This window comes from Lissotriton vulgaris, chromosome 4_1 (genome assembly GCF_964263255.1).
Source record: "Lissotriton vulgaris chromosome 4_1, aLisVul1.2, whole genome shotgun sequence".
NCBI classification, from domain to species: domain Eukaryota; kingdom Metazoa; phylum Chordata; class Amphibia; order Caudata; family Salamandridae; genus Lissotriton; species Lissotriton vulgaris.
Window position 1 is genome coordinate 1,763,821,934 of NC_141691.1, and position 12,123 is coordinate 1,763,834,056.

The 12,123-nt window shown below is 46.1% G+C and overlaps 1 protein-coding gene across 18 annotated transcripts in view; it reads right to left on the reverse strand.

Moving 5' to 3' along the window:
- The window catches only part of UBR5 (ubiquitin protein ligase E3 component n-recognin 5), a 2,064,863-nt gene that overhangs the window by 499,753 nt on the left and 1,552,987 nt on the right, over positions 1-12,123 (reverse strand). For all 18 annotated transcript variants that reach the window (XM_086966085.1, XM_086966077.1, XM_086966080.1 and 15 more), the window contains 2 exons: positions 11,840-12,012; positions 11,643-11,753 (listed from right to left, as the gene is read on the reverse strand). In XM_086966085.1, coding sequence (XP_086822211.1) covers positions 11,643-11,753; positions 11,840-12,012 — 284 coding nt within the window. The remainder of the gene's footprint in view (positions 1-11,642; positions 11,754-11,839; positions 12,013-12,123) is intronic.

A 12,123-nucleotide genomic window follows, 5' to 3' on the forward strand; every position in this document is an offset into this window, starting at 1 on the left:
TAACTGTGAACCCCGGTTAAAGTTAACTCATGCCTCAGCTCCACAAAATGGATGCTGCCACCACAGACACGAGTCTGACCTCCTGCTGCTGGGAGTCCTTCCAGCGAGGAGAGCTTGGACAAAGGGTTTCCTGTCAGGGGCGGTGCTAGCACCATCCCAGACAGGGTTTTGTGTATCCTGGGTAGGCAGGGCTTTACAGGAAGGTGACTGCAGAGTGGCACCCCAGTGGTCACTACGCATCTGCCGGCTAGAACCAGTTCCAGGGGCACACCAGCCCCTGGCCTGGGGAAAGTCTGGCATGGGAGAGGGGTGTAACCACCCCCCTTCCTGGTCCCACCCCTAGGGCAGGACCTAGTCGCGTACCCACCCCTTTCTTTAGGATAAAGGCAGGAGCGGGGACCCTTCCAGATTAGATCATCTTTGAATCCTGAAACTACTTTCTACGAAAGGAACTCAAGACTTCTTCTCAAGATTTCTCCCTTGTGACTAATGAGTAGTCACCCTGCATCCGCAGGCACCATCTAAAAACTCTGCGGTTTGCTGCACGTCCTTCCTCAGGAATCCGACCGACCAGCACGACGAGACCCGGCTTCCCTGGCACCTCTTACCTCTACCTACCTCTACAGCTAAGCTGAGTGCCGTAGGTGCGACGAGACCTCGAGGGACCGGCTATCATCAGAACTGCACGACTTCTATCCAGCACGACCGCCGAGGGATCCTCTGGTGAGTGCTTTGGGGTCCGAGAAGCCCCGACCCTGAGCAGCTCCAGCACCGAAGTCCAGCCTCCCAGCATCTCCACGATCTGCGTGGGGCCCTTCTGCTTTTTGCTGCTCACCGCGTTGTTTGGCTACTAGCCCGCTGGCTTGTGGCCTTCTTAACGACGCCCGACGACATCACTGCTGCTGGTCTGGTTGCTCCAGACTGGCCCTTGCTCCCTTCCAAAAGAGGAGCACCCCGGACCCTCCTGGTCCACTCCAGACGCCATTTTGAGTCCACCGCGTGGCCTTGAATTTGCCAAGACTTGTTGCCCCAATCCTGGGTCCAGCGACGTCGACAGCATCATCCATCGTGGGACAGCTAGCTCCTCCATCCTGGTCGCCGACAACGCCTCCTGGTCCGTGAGATCTGCAGAGCACAGCGTCGCCCACTCACCTAGTCGAGGAGACTACCATCCGGTGCCCTCCTGGTGCCACCTGACTACTGGCTTTTATCACGAACTTGGTCCCCTCTGCTTTCAGGTGTCATCCATCTTCGATCCAGGCTTGGATCAACTCGAACTATCTTCACTGGTCGCCTGCCAGCAACTTCTTTCTTCAGGCTCCTGGTTCGTCTACGAGGATTCCCGACGTCTTTTGAGACATATGCAGCTGCAGCCCCTGGGCTAGGTAAACTCGGCATTTCGGTGCCCCAGCATAGCCTCACTATCCAAGGGTCAGGATCCACTGTCGTTTTCGATCTACCTTATCAGGTTCGCCCGAGAACACTAACTTTGTCTTTACTAGCTCCCATAGACTTTGTCCCGCATCCCGCGTGAGAGTGCACACTCTGCACCCGAGTCCCCTAGGCCTCCTACTAGTAATCTGAAGGTTCAGTAACGTAGTCCTAGCGATTCCAAAGCCTATTAGTCCAGTACTTACCTGCTAGTAATTTCGCATTCCACTTTTGTAGTATATGGTTTTCCGTGCCCGCGGGCATTTGTGTAAATTGAGCAACTTGAAGTATTTTCATAAGAGTTTTGTTGTGTGCTTAGTACCCTGTCCTCATAAAGAGTACAGGGCTGTTGTGATTCTAATAAATACACTGTTTATTTTCATAACACTTGTGTGGTGTCCTTTCACTTGGTGTTCAAGGGGTATATGTGATGGTATAACAGCTGGCTTAACACGCCCTCTAGAGTTTAGCCCGAAGACTGCTCATATCCACGTTACTAGGATAGCTGGTCTATAAGGTTGACTTACAACCAATCATCAATAAGGGTTGTTTGGACTGATACATAGTGATCACTAGAATAGTGAGCATTGCATATCAGGCCAACTTCTCACACCCCCTTTTCCAAATTCCTGTGTCTCTGCCTGTTCTCAGAGAGCATTAGAGGAATGCGCTCTTGGAGATAAGCTGATAATTTATGGGTGGGGGATGGCCTTCAACTCTGAAGAATCCCTTGTGCCCGCTTTGAAGTGGAGTGGGGGGTTTTATGGCCCTTCCCTCCATCTGCGTGAGCAGCATATGGCGACCCGCTCTAAGTGTTGTTTCCAGATATTTGCAGTTGTGCTGAACAAATGGTTTGTTCTGCAATGAGGCCTACTAATATCTGCTGTTTTCTTTTCTTTTTTTTCTTCTCTTTTACCGTTTGTGAGGGAGAACTTTTGGTCTAGGCCTGTTTATGGTGTAGGCCTGAGTATCGTCTGTGGTATCTGCTAAGGATTGCGCCAAGTTAGAAAAACAACCTGCCTTCGTTTTTAAATTTTTTTTTAACTGAAAGCATAAAGCGTTACATTTACGCCCTAGCCCTGTTAAGGAAAAAACGTTATGTACCACAGCTTTAAATTAGGTGTTAAAACTATTTAAAGAAACACCCCTGCCCTTTCCCTGAGGAGCTTTGTTCGGTTCCGTACCTGTAAGCATTGCGCGCGAACCTTACGTTAGCAATGTTCTGAACAGGGTGGGGATTTGGGAATGAATAGTTCCCAGAGTTGCTGTGCGGAAGAGGCACAGTTGTGCGTTTCCACTCCTCTTTTCTAATGTTTGAAGTTCAGATTGTAAACTACTGAAAGAGGCGGACGTAAAGTACAAACATCCCCTGTCCCATTACCAGAGGTGCTGTGCGATCCATGTGTTGTGCGTTCCCAACCTAGCACCAACTAAGAAGTAGGCTTTAATAACGAAGACACAAAGTGTACAAGTAAAACGCACAATGGCACACTGCCTTAGGCCCTACACGGTAGCTGTGACCTTGTAATAAAAGGAGTGGCCGTGCTTCTTTATTTAAGGCTCCTTGCTTGTACCTCGAGCAAATCAACCGTGGTTTGCTCATAGACTAATTAATCATGCTGGTACCCGGAGCAATTCATCCATGTTTTCCTCATAGTCTAATTAATAAAGGAGCACATTCTTACCTCATGGTCGGATGAACTATCAGCTCCCTGCGGAGAACCCCCCCAAAGACCTGGAGACTTCATTCTGCCAGCGAACACAGTACTTTGTCTGGTACCACCCCTCTCAAGGGTTTCTGGTGGGCTCTCTTTTCTTGCCAGCCTCTGCTGCTGTCCCATCCGAGATGTCTTCAGTGCACCTCCGATCTCCATGGCGTAAAAAATAATCTGAGAGCCTGCATACACACAATGGGGGTTGTAGCCTCACCAGGGGGATCAGGTTTCGCAACCTCCCACAGAAAAAATAAATAAACTACAAAGCACTTTCCGAACTCCAACCACTAGATGGCGGAATATGCACAGCATAGTGAATCCAGAAAGATTCACGCTGCAAAACTGGTCTAGTGTTATTGATTGCAAAATGGGAAGAAACTGTTGTAATCTTCCCCTGACAGATGATGAATGATCAGGGGACGTTTTCAAGCGATTGGTCTATTTGAGGCCCAAAAAAAGAGTTCCTTATTAAACAGTGCAATAAGAATAGTTTGTTGAACTTCCTGTTTGAAACCAGAAATTCTCAGCCATGCATGTCTTCTAAGCAGAATGCTGGTGTTGTCTCCTCTAACTGCAGTATCTGCAGCATCTAACACACATCTGATGGAGGAATTGGAGAGAAGTTTCCCTTCCTGCACTATTTCTGGCCCCTTTTTCTTGTGTTCTTCTGGGAGATATTGCAATATTTCTTCCATCTTGTCCCAGTGTGCCCCATCATATCGAGCCAATAGGCCTTGTGTATTGGCTATGCACCAATGGTTGGCTGATTGAGCAGCTACTCTTTTGCCTGAGGCATCTATTAGTTTTGATTCTTTATCTGGAGTTGGTGCCTCCCCTGAGGTTTGGGAATTTGCCTTTTTACAAGCATTAGAGACCACTAAAGAACCCAAAGGCAACTTCCCCTTAAAAAAGGACTGAGTAAGATGGTGGGGGTTTATACTTTATGCCAACTGATGGAATGTTTCGGAATCGAAGGGGTATCATCTCGAGCCGGAAGGATTCACTTGCTGTTTCGGTACCGAGCCAGAAGGCAGGGCATTGGAATCAATTTCTGTGCCTACCATGGCCTAATGGCAGTGCTGGCCCAATAGCCTTTTGTTTGGTTGGAGTGGGTTTTGTGGCAATGGGGTTTTGTTAGTCACAGCTCCCTGTCCAGCTGGAACATCGTGGGACTCTAGTTCGATCTCCAACTCTAAATAGGAGTCCTGGACCGAGAAAGCCTCTTCCACGGCTGAAGTTTCCATTTCTTCTTGCTCTATATTTTCCCTGAAGATATCAGGAGTGTCCTCAATGCTGTGTCGCTGCATGTCTCCTCGTCGAGCCAGACGGTCCCGCAGTGTCTTTTTGGATTGAAACGACCGACAGGCGTTGCAGTCTTCCTCTTTATGCACCAGGGAGAGACAGAGGTTAAAGTTCTTATAAAGGTTGGCGCGCAGGTATTTGGAATAGCACAGAGGACCGAATTGAAATGGCGTCCGTTCCATCGCTAGAAGACTCGACAACCGATCTTCGAATGGAAGTCGACAGAGGAAAATAAGCTAGGCCCGAATGCTGCAGTTAGAGTTTCCTGATTCGATAAGGAAATTCTTCCAATTTTTTCGTCAAGCAGAAGGTGGAAACGCATGTGAGAAGTTGGCCTGATATGCAGTGCTCACTATTCTAGTGAACACTATGTATCAGTCCAGACAACCCTTATTGATGATTGGTTATAAGTCAACCTTATAGACCAGCTATCCTAGTAGCGTGGATACGAGCAGTCTAAGGCTAAAGACTCGAGAGGGCGTGTTAAGCCAGCTGTTATACCATCACATATACCCCTTGAAGACCAAGTGAAAGGACACCACACAAGTGTTATGAAAATAAACAAGGTATTTATTAGAATCACAACAGCCCTGTACTCTTTATGAGGACAGGGTACTAAGCACAAAACAAAACTCTTACAAAAATACTTAAGTTAGCACAGTATATACAAATGCCCGAGGGGCACGGAAAACCATATACTCTGAAAGTGGAATGCGAAATTACTAGCAGGTAAGTACAGTACTAATAGGCTTTGGAATCGCTAGGTCTTGACTATAGAATCTTTAGATTACTTCTAGGAGGCCCAGGGGACTCGGGTGCAGAGTGTGCACTCTCACGCGTGATGCGGGACAAAGTCTATGGTAGCTAGTAATAACAAAGTTAGTGTTCTCGGGCGAACCCGACCTGGTAGGAGGAAAACGAAAGTGGATTCTGACCCTTGGATAGTGAGGCTATGCTGGGGCACCGAAATGCCGAAGTTACCTAGCCCAGGGGCTGCAGCTGCATAGGTCTCAAAAGACGTCGGGAATCCTCGTAGACGGACCAGGAGCCTGGAAGAAAGATGCTGGCAGGCGACCAGTGAAGAGAGTTCGAAGTGATCCAAGCCTGGATCTTGAAGATGGACGATACCTGAAAGCAGAGGGGACCAAGTTCGTGACTACTAGCCAGTAGTCAGGTGGCACCAGGAGGGCACCGGATGGTAGTCACCTTGACTAGGTGAGTGGGTGACGCTGTGCTCTGCAGAACTCACAGACCAGGAGGCATTGTCGGCGACCAGGATGGAGGAGCGAGCTGTCCCACGATGGATGAAGCTGTCGGCGTCGCTGGACCCAGGATTGGGCAACAAAGCCTTGGCTAATTCAAGCCCACGCGGTGGACCTAAAATGGCGTCTTGAGTGGACCAGGAGGGTCCGGGGTGCTCCTCTTTTGGAAGGGAGCAAGGGCCAGTCTGGAGCAACCAGACCAGCAGCAGTGATGTCGTCGGGCGTCGTTAAGAAGGCCACAAGCCAGCGGGCTAGTAGCCAAACAACGCGGTGAGCAGCAAAGAGCAGAAGGGCCCCACGCAGATCGTGGAGATGCTGGGAGGCTGAACTTCGGTGCTGGAGCTGCTCAGGGTCGGGGCTTCTCGGACCCCAAAGCACTCACCAGAGGATCCCTCGGCGGTCGTGCTGGAAAGAAGTCGTGCAGTCTTGAAGAGGGCCGGTCCCTCGAGGTCTCGTCGCACTCACGGTTCTCAGCTTTGCTGTAGAGGTGAGTAGAGGTCAGAGGTGCCAGGGAAGCCGGTTCTCGTCGAGCTGGGCAGTCGGATTCCGGAGGAAGGACTTGCAGCAGACCGCAGTGTTCTTAAGATGGTGCCTGCGGATGCAGGGTGACTACTCCTTAGTCACAAGGGAGAATCTTGAAGAAGAAATCTTGAAGTCCTTTCGCAGAAAGTCGTGTCTTGATTCCAAAGATGATCTAATTTGGAAGGGGGCCCGCTCCTAACTTCATACTAGGAAAAGGGGCTGACCCGGTGACTAGGTCCTGCCTATGGGTGGGACTAGGAGGGGGGTGGTTACACCCCTCTCCCATGCCGGACTTTCCCCAGGCCAGGGACTGGTGTGCCCCTGGAACTGGTTCTGGCCGGCCTATGCGTAGTGAGCACCGGGGTGCCACTCAGCAGTCACCTTCTTGTAAAGCCCTGCCTACCCAGGATACACAAAACCCTGTCTGGGATGGTGCTAGCACCGCCCCGGACAGGAAACCCTTTGTCCAGGCTCTCCTCGCTGGAAGGACTCCCAGCAGCAGGAGGTCAGACTCGTGTCTGTGGTGGCAGCATCCATTTTGTGGAGCTGAGGCTTCGTTTAACTTTAACCGGGGTTCACAGTTACATACATGTCGTGTCCCTCTAGAAGGGTGGAATGCTAACCCCGTCGCCAGAATTGGCGAGGGGTTAGTATTCCAATTCGTATGACACCTTACTCGACATGTTTTGATAAAGCAATACCAAAGATAGCATTTAACCGCGAGGATTATAATGCACTTAAGAGTATATGGTATGCGTTATCATGGAACAGCTATTAGGACTTGGTTCCGCAAGCTGCAAACGGGCTCAGCTCATGCCAGAGCACCATTTCACACAATTTCAAGCACTCTGCATTCAGGATTGTCAAGGCCTGCCATAGGAGTGACTGATAGGAATCTGTGTGTCCATTTTTAGAGTTAGATATAGGTATACTATATCTACAGCAAAGGGTGAGTACACCACCTTGCCCCAGCTGTCGTGAAGCCAGTTGTGTCAGATTTAGGAGGCCAGCCAGGGGTGGCATAATACATGCTTCAGCCCCTGGTAGGCCCTGGGTACACCTATGCCCTGAGTTACAGGGTCTGATAAGGTGGCCCAGTACCAATTGGTAAATGCACCTAGGGTACATGTTGTAATTTAGAGAGAGAACAGCCAGGCTGTGGGTCTGATTGGCAGGCCCACAGCCAGAGAAAGTCGTAAACCAGTGAAACAAAAGCAAAAAATCTGGGTGATCATAGGATTGCAGACCCTACTCTCCTACAACGCAATCGAAAATAATACCAATGAGAAAAAGTGAATTGCGCACTGACGAGATCCCGATTAAAGTTTTTGAATTGGAGAGCTGCAATGCACGTCCGAACCCTATGGTGGAAAGAAAACAATTTGACAATGGAGTCGATGCATATGATCATCGAAAGGAGGAGTCACCTTACCTCGTGACTGGAAAAGACTTCTTTGAAGAAAAACAACTTGCAAAAATCCAGACCCAACACTAGATCGCAGGAGTAAGAAAAGCATATGTATCTACAGCACACATGCCTCGAACAGCGTTATTTAAGATGATTACCTGATTAACTTGGATACTTGTAACCGCTGATACCTCACCTTCAGAATAGATACTAAGGCAGTACCTCACAGACAGAGGGACTGTGGAGTAGGCTCAGACCAAAATGTCCTGCAGGATCAAAATGGCAACATGTTTCTTTAGGACCAGCCAGTCAAGGCAGTAGTGCTTTGTGAACGTGTACATCAAGGACCACATCCTGCACAGATTTGCCTTTCTTTGCCCCAGAAAACACCCATAAGGAGTCGATCATTCACCCAATGTTCCTTGGTGTGATCAATGTAGAAGCTTAGAGCTCTTTTGGAGTATAACTGATTAAGCCTCTACTTCTCTTTTAAGGGATGAGGAGGGGCAAGGTACACTGAGAGGCTGATGGATTGGATTGTCCATGGTGAAAAGGAGTTATTACTTTTGGCAAGAAGGCTGCTCGGTTCCTCAGCACCAGTTTGTCTCGGCAAAAAGGTGGCATGAAGCGGCTGTCCTAAAACAGCCTGAAGAGTTCACTCACACAGTGAGCTAAAGTAAACACAATGATGAAGACAGTCTTGAGTCAGAAGACATCTGTGCTTCAGCTTAGAGTGCACATGAGAAACGTCCGAACCAAGCTAAGGGCCCACTGTTGCATCCCTCATGGTTTGGGAATGAACCTGTGTGTCGAACCTTTAATAAGCTGCATCACAACAGGGGATTTAAACAATGATGACTGGTTTGGCAAAAACAAACTCACTCATCTGGCAGTTTCGCTTATAAGGGGTCTGTGCTGCAGACTTCATACCAGGCCAAGTTTTCTCACAGGGGAAACCCAATAAACCCTTGTAGGCTTGGGCAGTTTATGGTTCAAAACATAAGGTGCTACAAGGGACTAATTTCAAAGACGTTGACGAGTGGTATCACAATTTCACACTCTTTAGTATCCAGAGGATATCGAATTTGTTTCAAAAACAGCATAAATGCATGGAAGGTAAAGATAAAACAGAGCTAGAGAAAGAGGGTTTGTTCTGAAATAAATCTTTACTTAGTAAAAATGACAAGGGATGTAAACATAAGTCAATTCAAGCAAAAAAAGTCATGAACAAAGAAAGACAACAAATTTTTCTATGGTTCATAACCATGAGTATCAGCTCCAACTAATTCAAGCAAACAACCCAGATTAAACAATAAAACGTGGTTGTAAGTTGGCGTCTAACGACAGCATTAAAGGAGATGATAGCAAGATGTCGACGTTTCGGTCTTTGTTGTGTTGAACACAACAAAGACCGAAACGTCGACATCTTGCTTGTTTGCTTGAATTAGTTGGAGCTGATACTCATGGTTATGAACCATAGAAAAATTTGTTGTCTTTCTTTGTTCATGACTTTTTTTGCTTGAATTGACTTATGTTTACATCCCTTGTCATTTTTACTAAGTAAAGATTTATTTCAGAACAAACCCTCTTTCTCTAGCTCTGTTTTATCTTTACCTTCCATGCATTTATGCTGTTTTTGAAACAAATTCGATATCCTCTGGATACTAAAGAGTGTGAAATTGTGATACCACTCGTCAACTAAGAGTCAACGTCTTTGAAATTAGTCCCTTGTAGCACCTTATGTTTTGATTCATACCAGGCCAGCGTAAATGGACTTTGTAGAGGGATCTCGGACAGCAAGGATGGCATTCACAATCTCCGGTGGTAGATCTAATGTAGTCAATTGCTGTAGCTCCATCTCCATGCATGGTTGTGAAGGTTGCGCAGGCTTGATTTCCGAACCATGCCCTGTTGCTGCAACAGAAAAATCCTTCTGAAGCGGTAGCCTGATCGAAGGACAGAGACTACACTACAGAGGTTCGAGGTACCATCCCTGTCCTTGGCCAATCAGGAACCACTAAGATGTGTAATGCATCGAAGACTGCAGACGCCGATGACCTATAGCAGCTAGGTGTGCAGCTGCTCACTGAATTCTATACAGATGTTTCATGATATATTCAGGAGTGCCAAAAAACAGGGAATTTCCATAATCAAGTCTACTCAGGATTGTAGCTTGCACTATTAGAGGCCTTAAATAATGTGGCAAGAATGTAAGTATTTTGTACCAATATCTCAATGCCGCAAAACAGGTTGAAGACAATTTATTTCCTTGTTAAGTAAAAGTCAAGTCTGTATGGTGAGGGTCTGGTTTCCTCAGGCCAAGTCCAAAACTCTGTTGAAAGCAATTTTGGCACCTTACATGTGGAGCAACACATTACCTTTGTTACATTTTTAGTGAGTACAGGTGAGCCCATTAGTGATACTAAGCATGCAGTTGTCAAGTGCATCAAAGGAGCTTGGGTAGGAGTTGTATAGTGAGATGAACTGTGTATCATCTGCATACTTCATATATACAATTCCCTGGTTATGGATAATTTGGCCAGTGGTCTCAAATATATATTAAATAATGTGGGGCGAAAGGAGGTACCCTGTGGTACCCCACGTTTACTGGCCCTGAACTTGGAAAAGAAGGAAAATGTATTGATTGCTGCCTGTCTTCTAGGTACAAGATGCAGCATCTCAAGGCTGATCCTGTTATGCCCAGTCTTGATAACAGAATCCCACAGTTAACGGTATCCAAAGCAGCTCATAGATCTAATAAAACAAGGGCAACAAAACTGCCCTGTTAGCTTTCATCCGAAGGTCGTACATGAATGATACCTAATCAGATTCTGTACCATGTCTGGGCCGAAAATCTGCGCTGTGTATAACAGATTTCCTTCTAGATGGTCAAAAATTCTGTTGACATGCTTTTCCAGAATCTTTACTGGAAAAGGTAGAAGAGAAATCGGTCTGAGGTTACTCAGAACCAATGGGTCTGCTAATGGCTTTTCTAGTGACGGGATAATCACTGCCTTCTTCCAGTCAGTTGGAACCATCCCAATCAAACAGCTATAGGCTGATGATTGAACAGAACGGGCCAGCTGGAAGCTCCATTATTTTGGCCCAAAGAGATTGACCAGCAGATTTTGTAAAAATCATCATGCTCGAAATGGACCACGTTAGAAAGCGCTGGTGGAGGATCACCTGGTGCTGAAAAATCCATAATCTCTATATCAAGCCTAGTACAAAAAGTAGATGTTTATTCCAGACTATTGACATTGTTAATGATTTTTGTTTGAAAAATTACTCTAAGTTGTCATATAGTGTTTGTGTAATTTTCTAGATCAGAGAGCTGGTGTTTGTCAATGAGTGTGCAACTGTACATCGTTTTGCTGGGGTTTGTTGCTTTTAGGATTTCGGTTGCATAAAAGTCACCCTTAGTGGCTTTAATGAGATTGTAACTTTAATTTTGTCTTAATCTCATGGGCATACTTAGTTCTACTGTATTTTGCTATGTATTTACATTTCTTTTGGGGTCTGTTAGTGTTTCATTATACCAGGTGGTTGACCGTTGTTTACATACACTGATTTGTTTCAAAGGGAGAGTGGTATCAAAAGCAGATTTGAGCCATTTTTCACAACTTGCCCATTGATATTCTATAAGCTTGTTACTCAAAAGGAGAGCTGTATGACCTAACTGTTTAGATAAGGATTACGTTTTTAACTTGGTTTATGTGCATGCCAGTATTAAGTAGCTAATCACTGGGACTGTATACTGCAGATCAGCAGTTTATTTTTTTCAAACTTGTAACACAACAATTCTAAATAGTACTTGAGAGCCTGTTCAAATTGCTGTCTCTTCAATCCCCACACAAATAAAGGCTCTTCATACAACACATACAATTAGTAACTTTTAAGAACAGAGGAGCCATTAGGTAACATACCAGTGATGCACAAAACAAATTACAGTAAATTAGTTGCTTGCCTATATCCTTGATTAGTATAAGTGTGATTTCTTACCTCCAGGCAATTTCGGTCAACAGTCACTTCCATCACACATTTCCCACTATTTGTAGATGAATAAAGACCCTGACTTGGGCGACCAAATAAATCTTCCTTTCTGGCATTTGGCTGAAAAACAAAATAGTACGATTTAAAGATGGAACATAACAACTGTTAAGAATATAAATATATGAGCTTTACGAGTATCTTGTCACCTGCAATAGATGAGGCTGGTCTGCCAATGGGATTGCTTCAGCTAAGGGAACTTCAAAAGGATTAGGAGGTATACAACCAAGAAATGTCATAGAATCAGACCGCCGGAAAAAAGGATGATTTTGTCCAGTCTCTGCAGAAAAGTTTTCGTCATCTTTGTCATTTATTGTGGAACCTAAACACCAGATACAAAAGTTTGTTAACACTGATGGTTTATTTGTGAAACACGGAGAGCATCAGAACAGTCCTATTTTCATGCATTCAAATCGAGATATTAGACAATAAC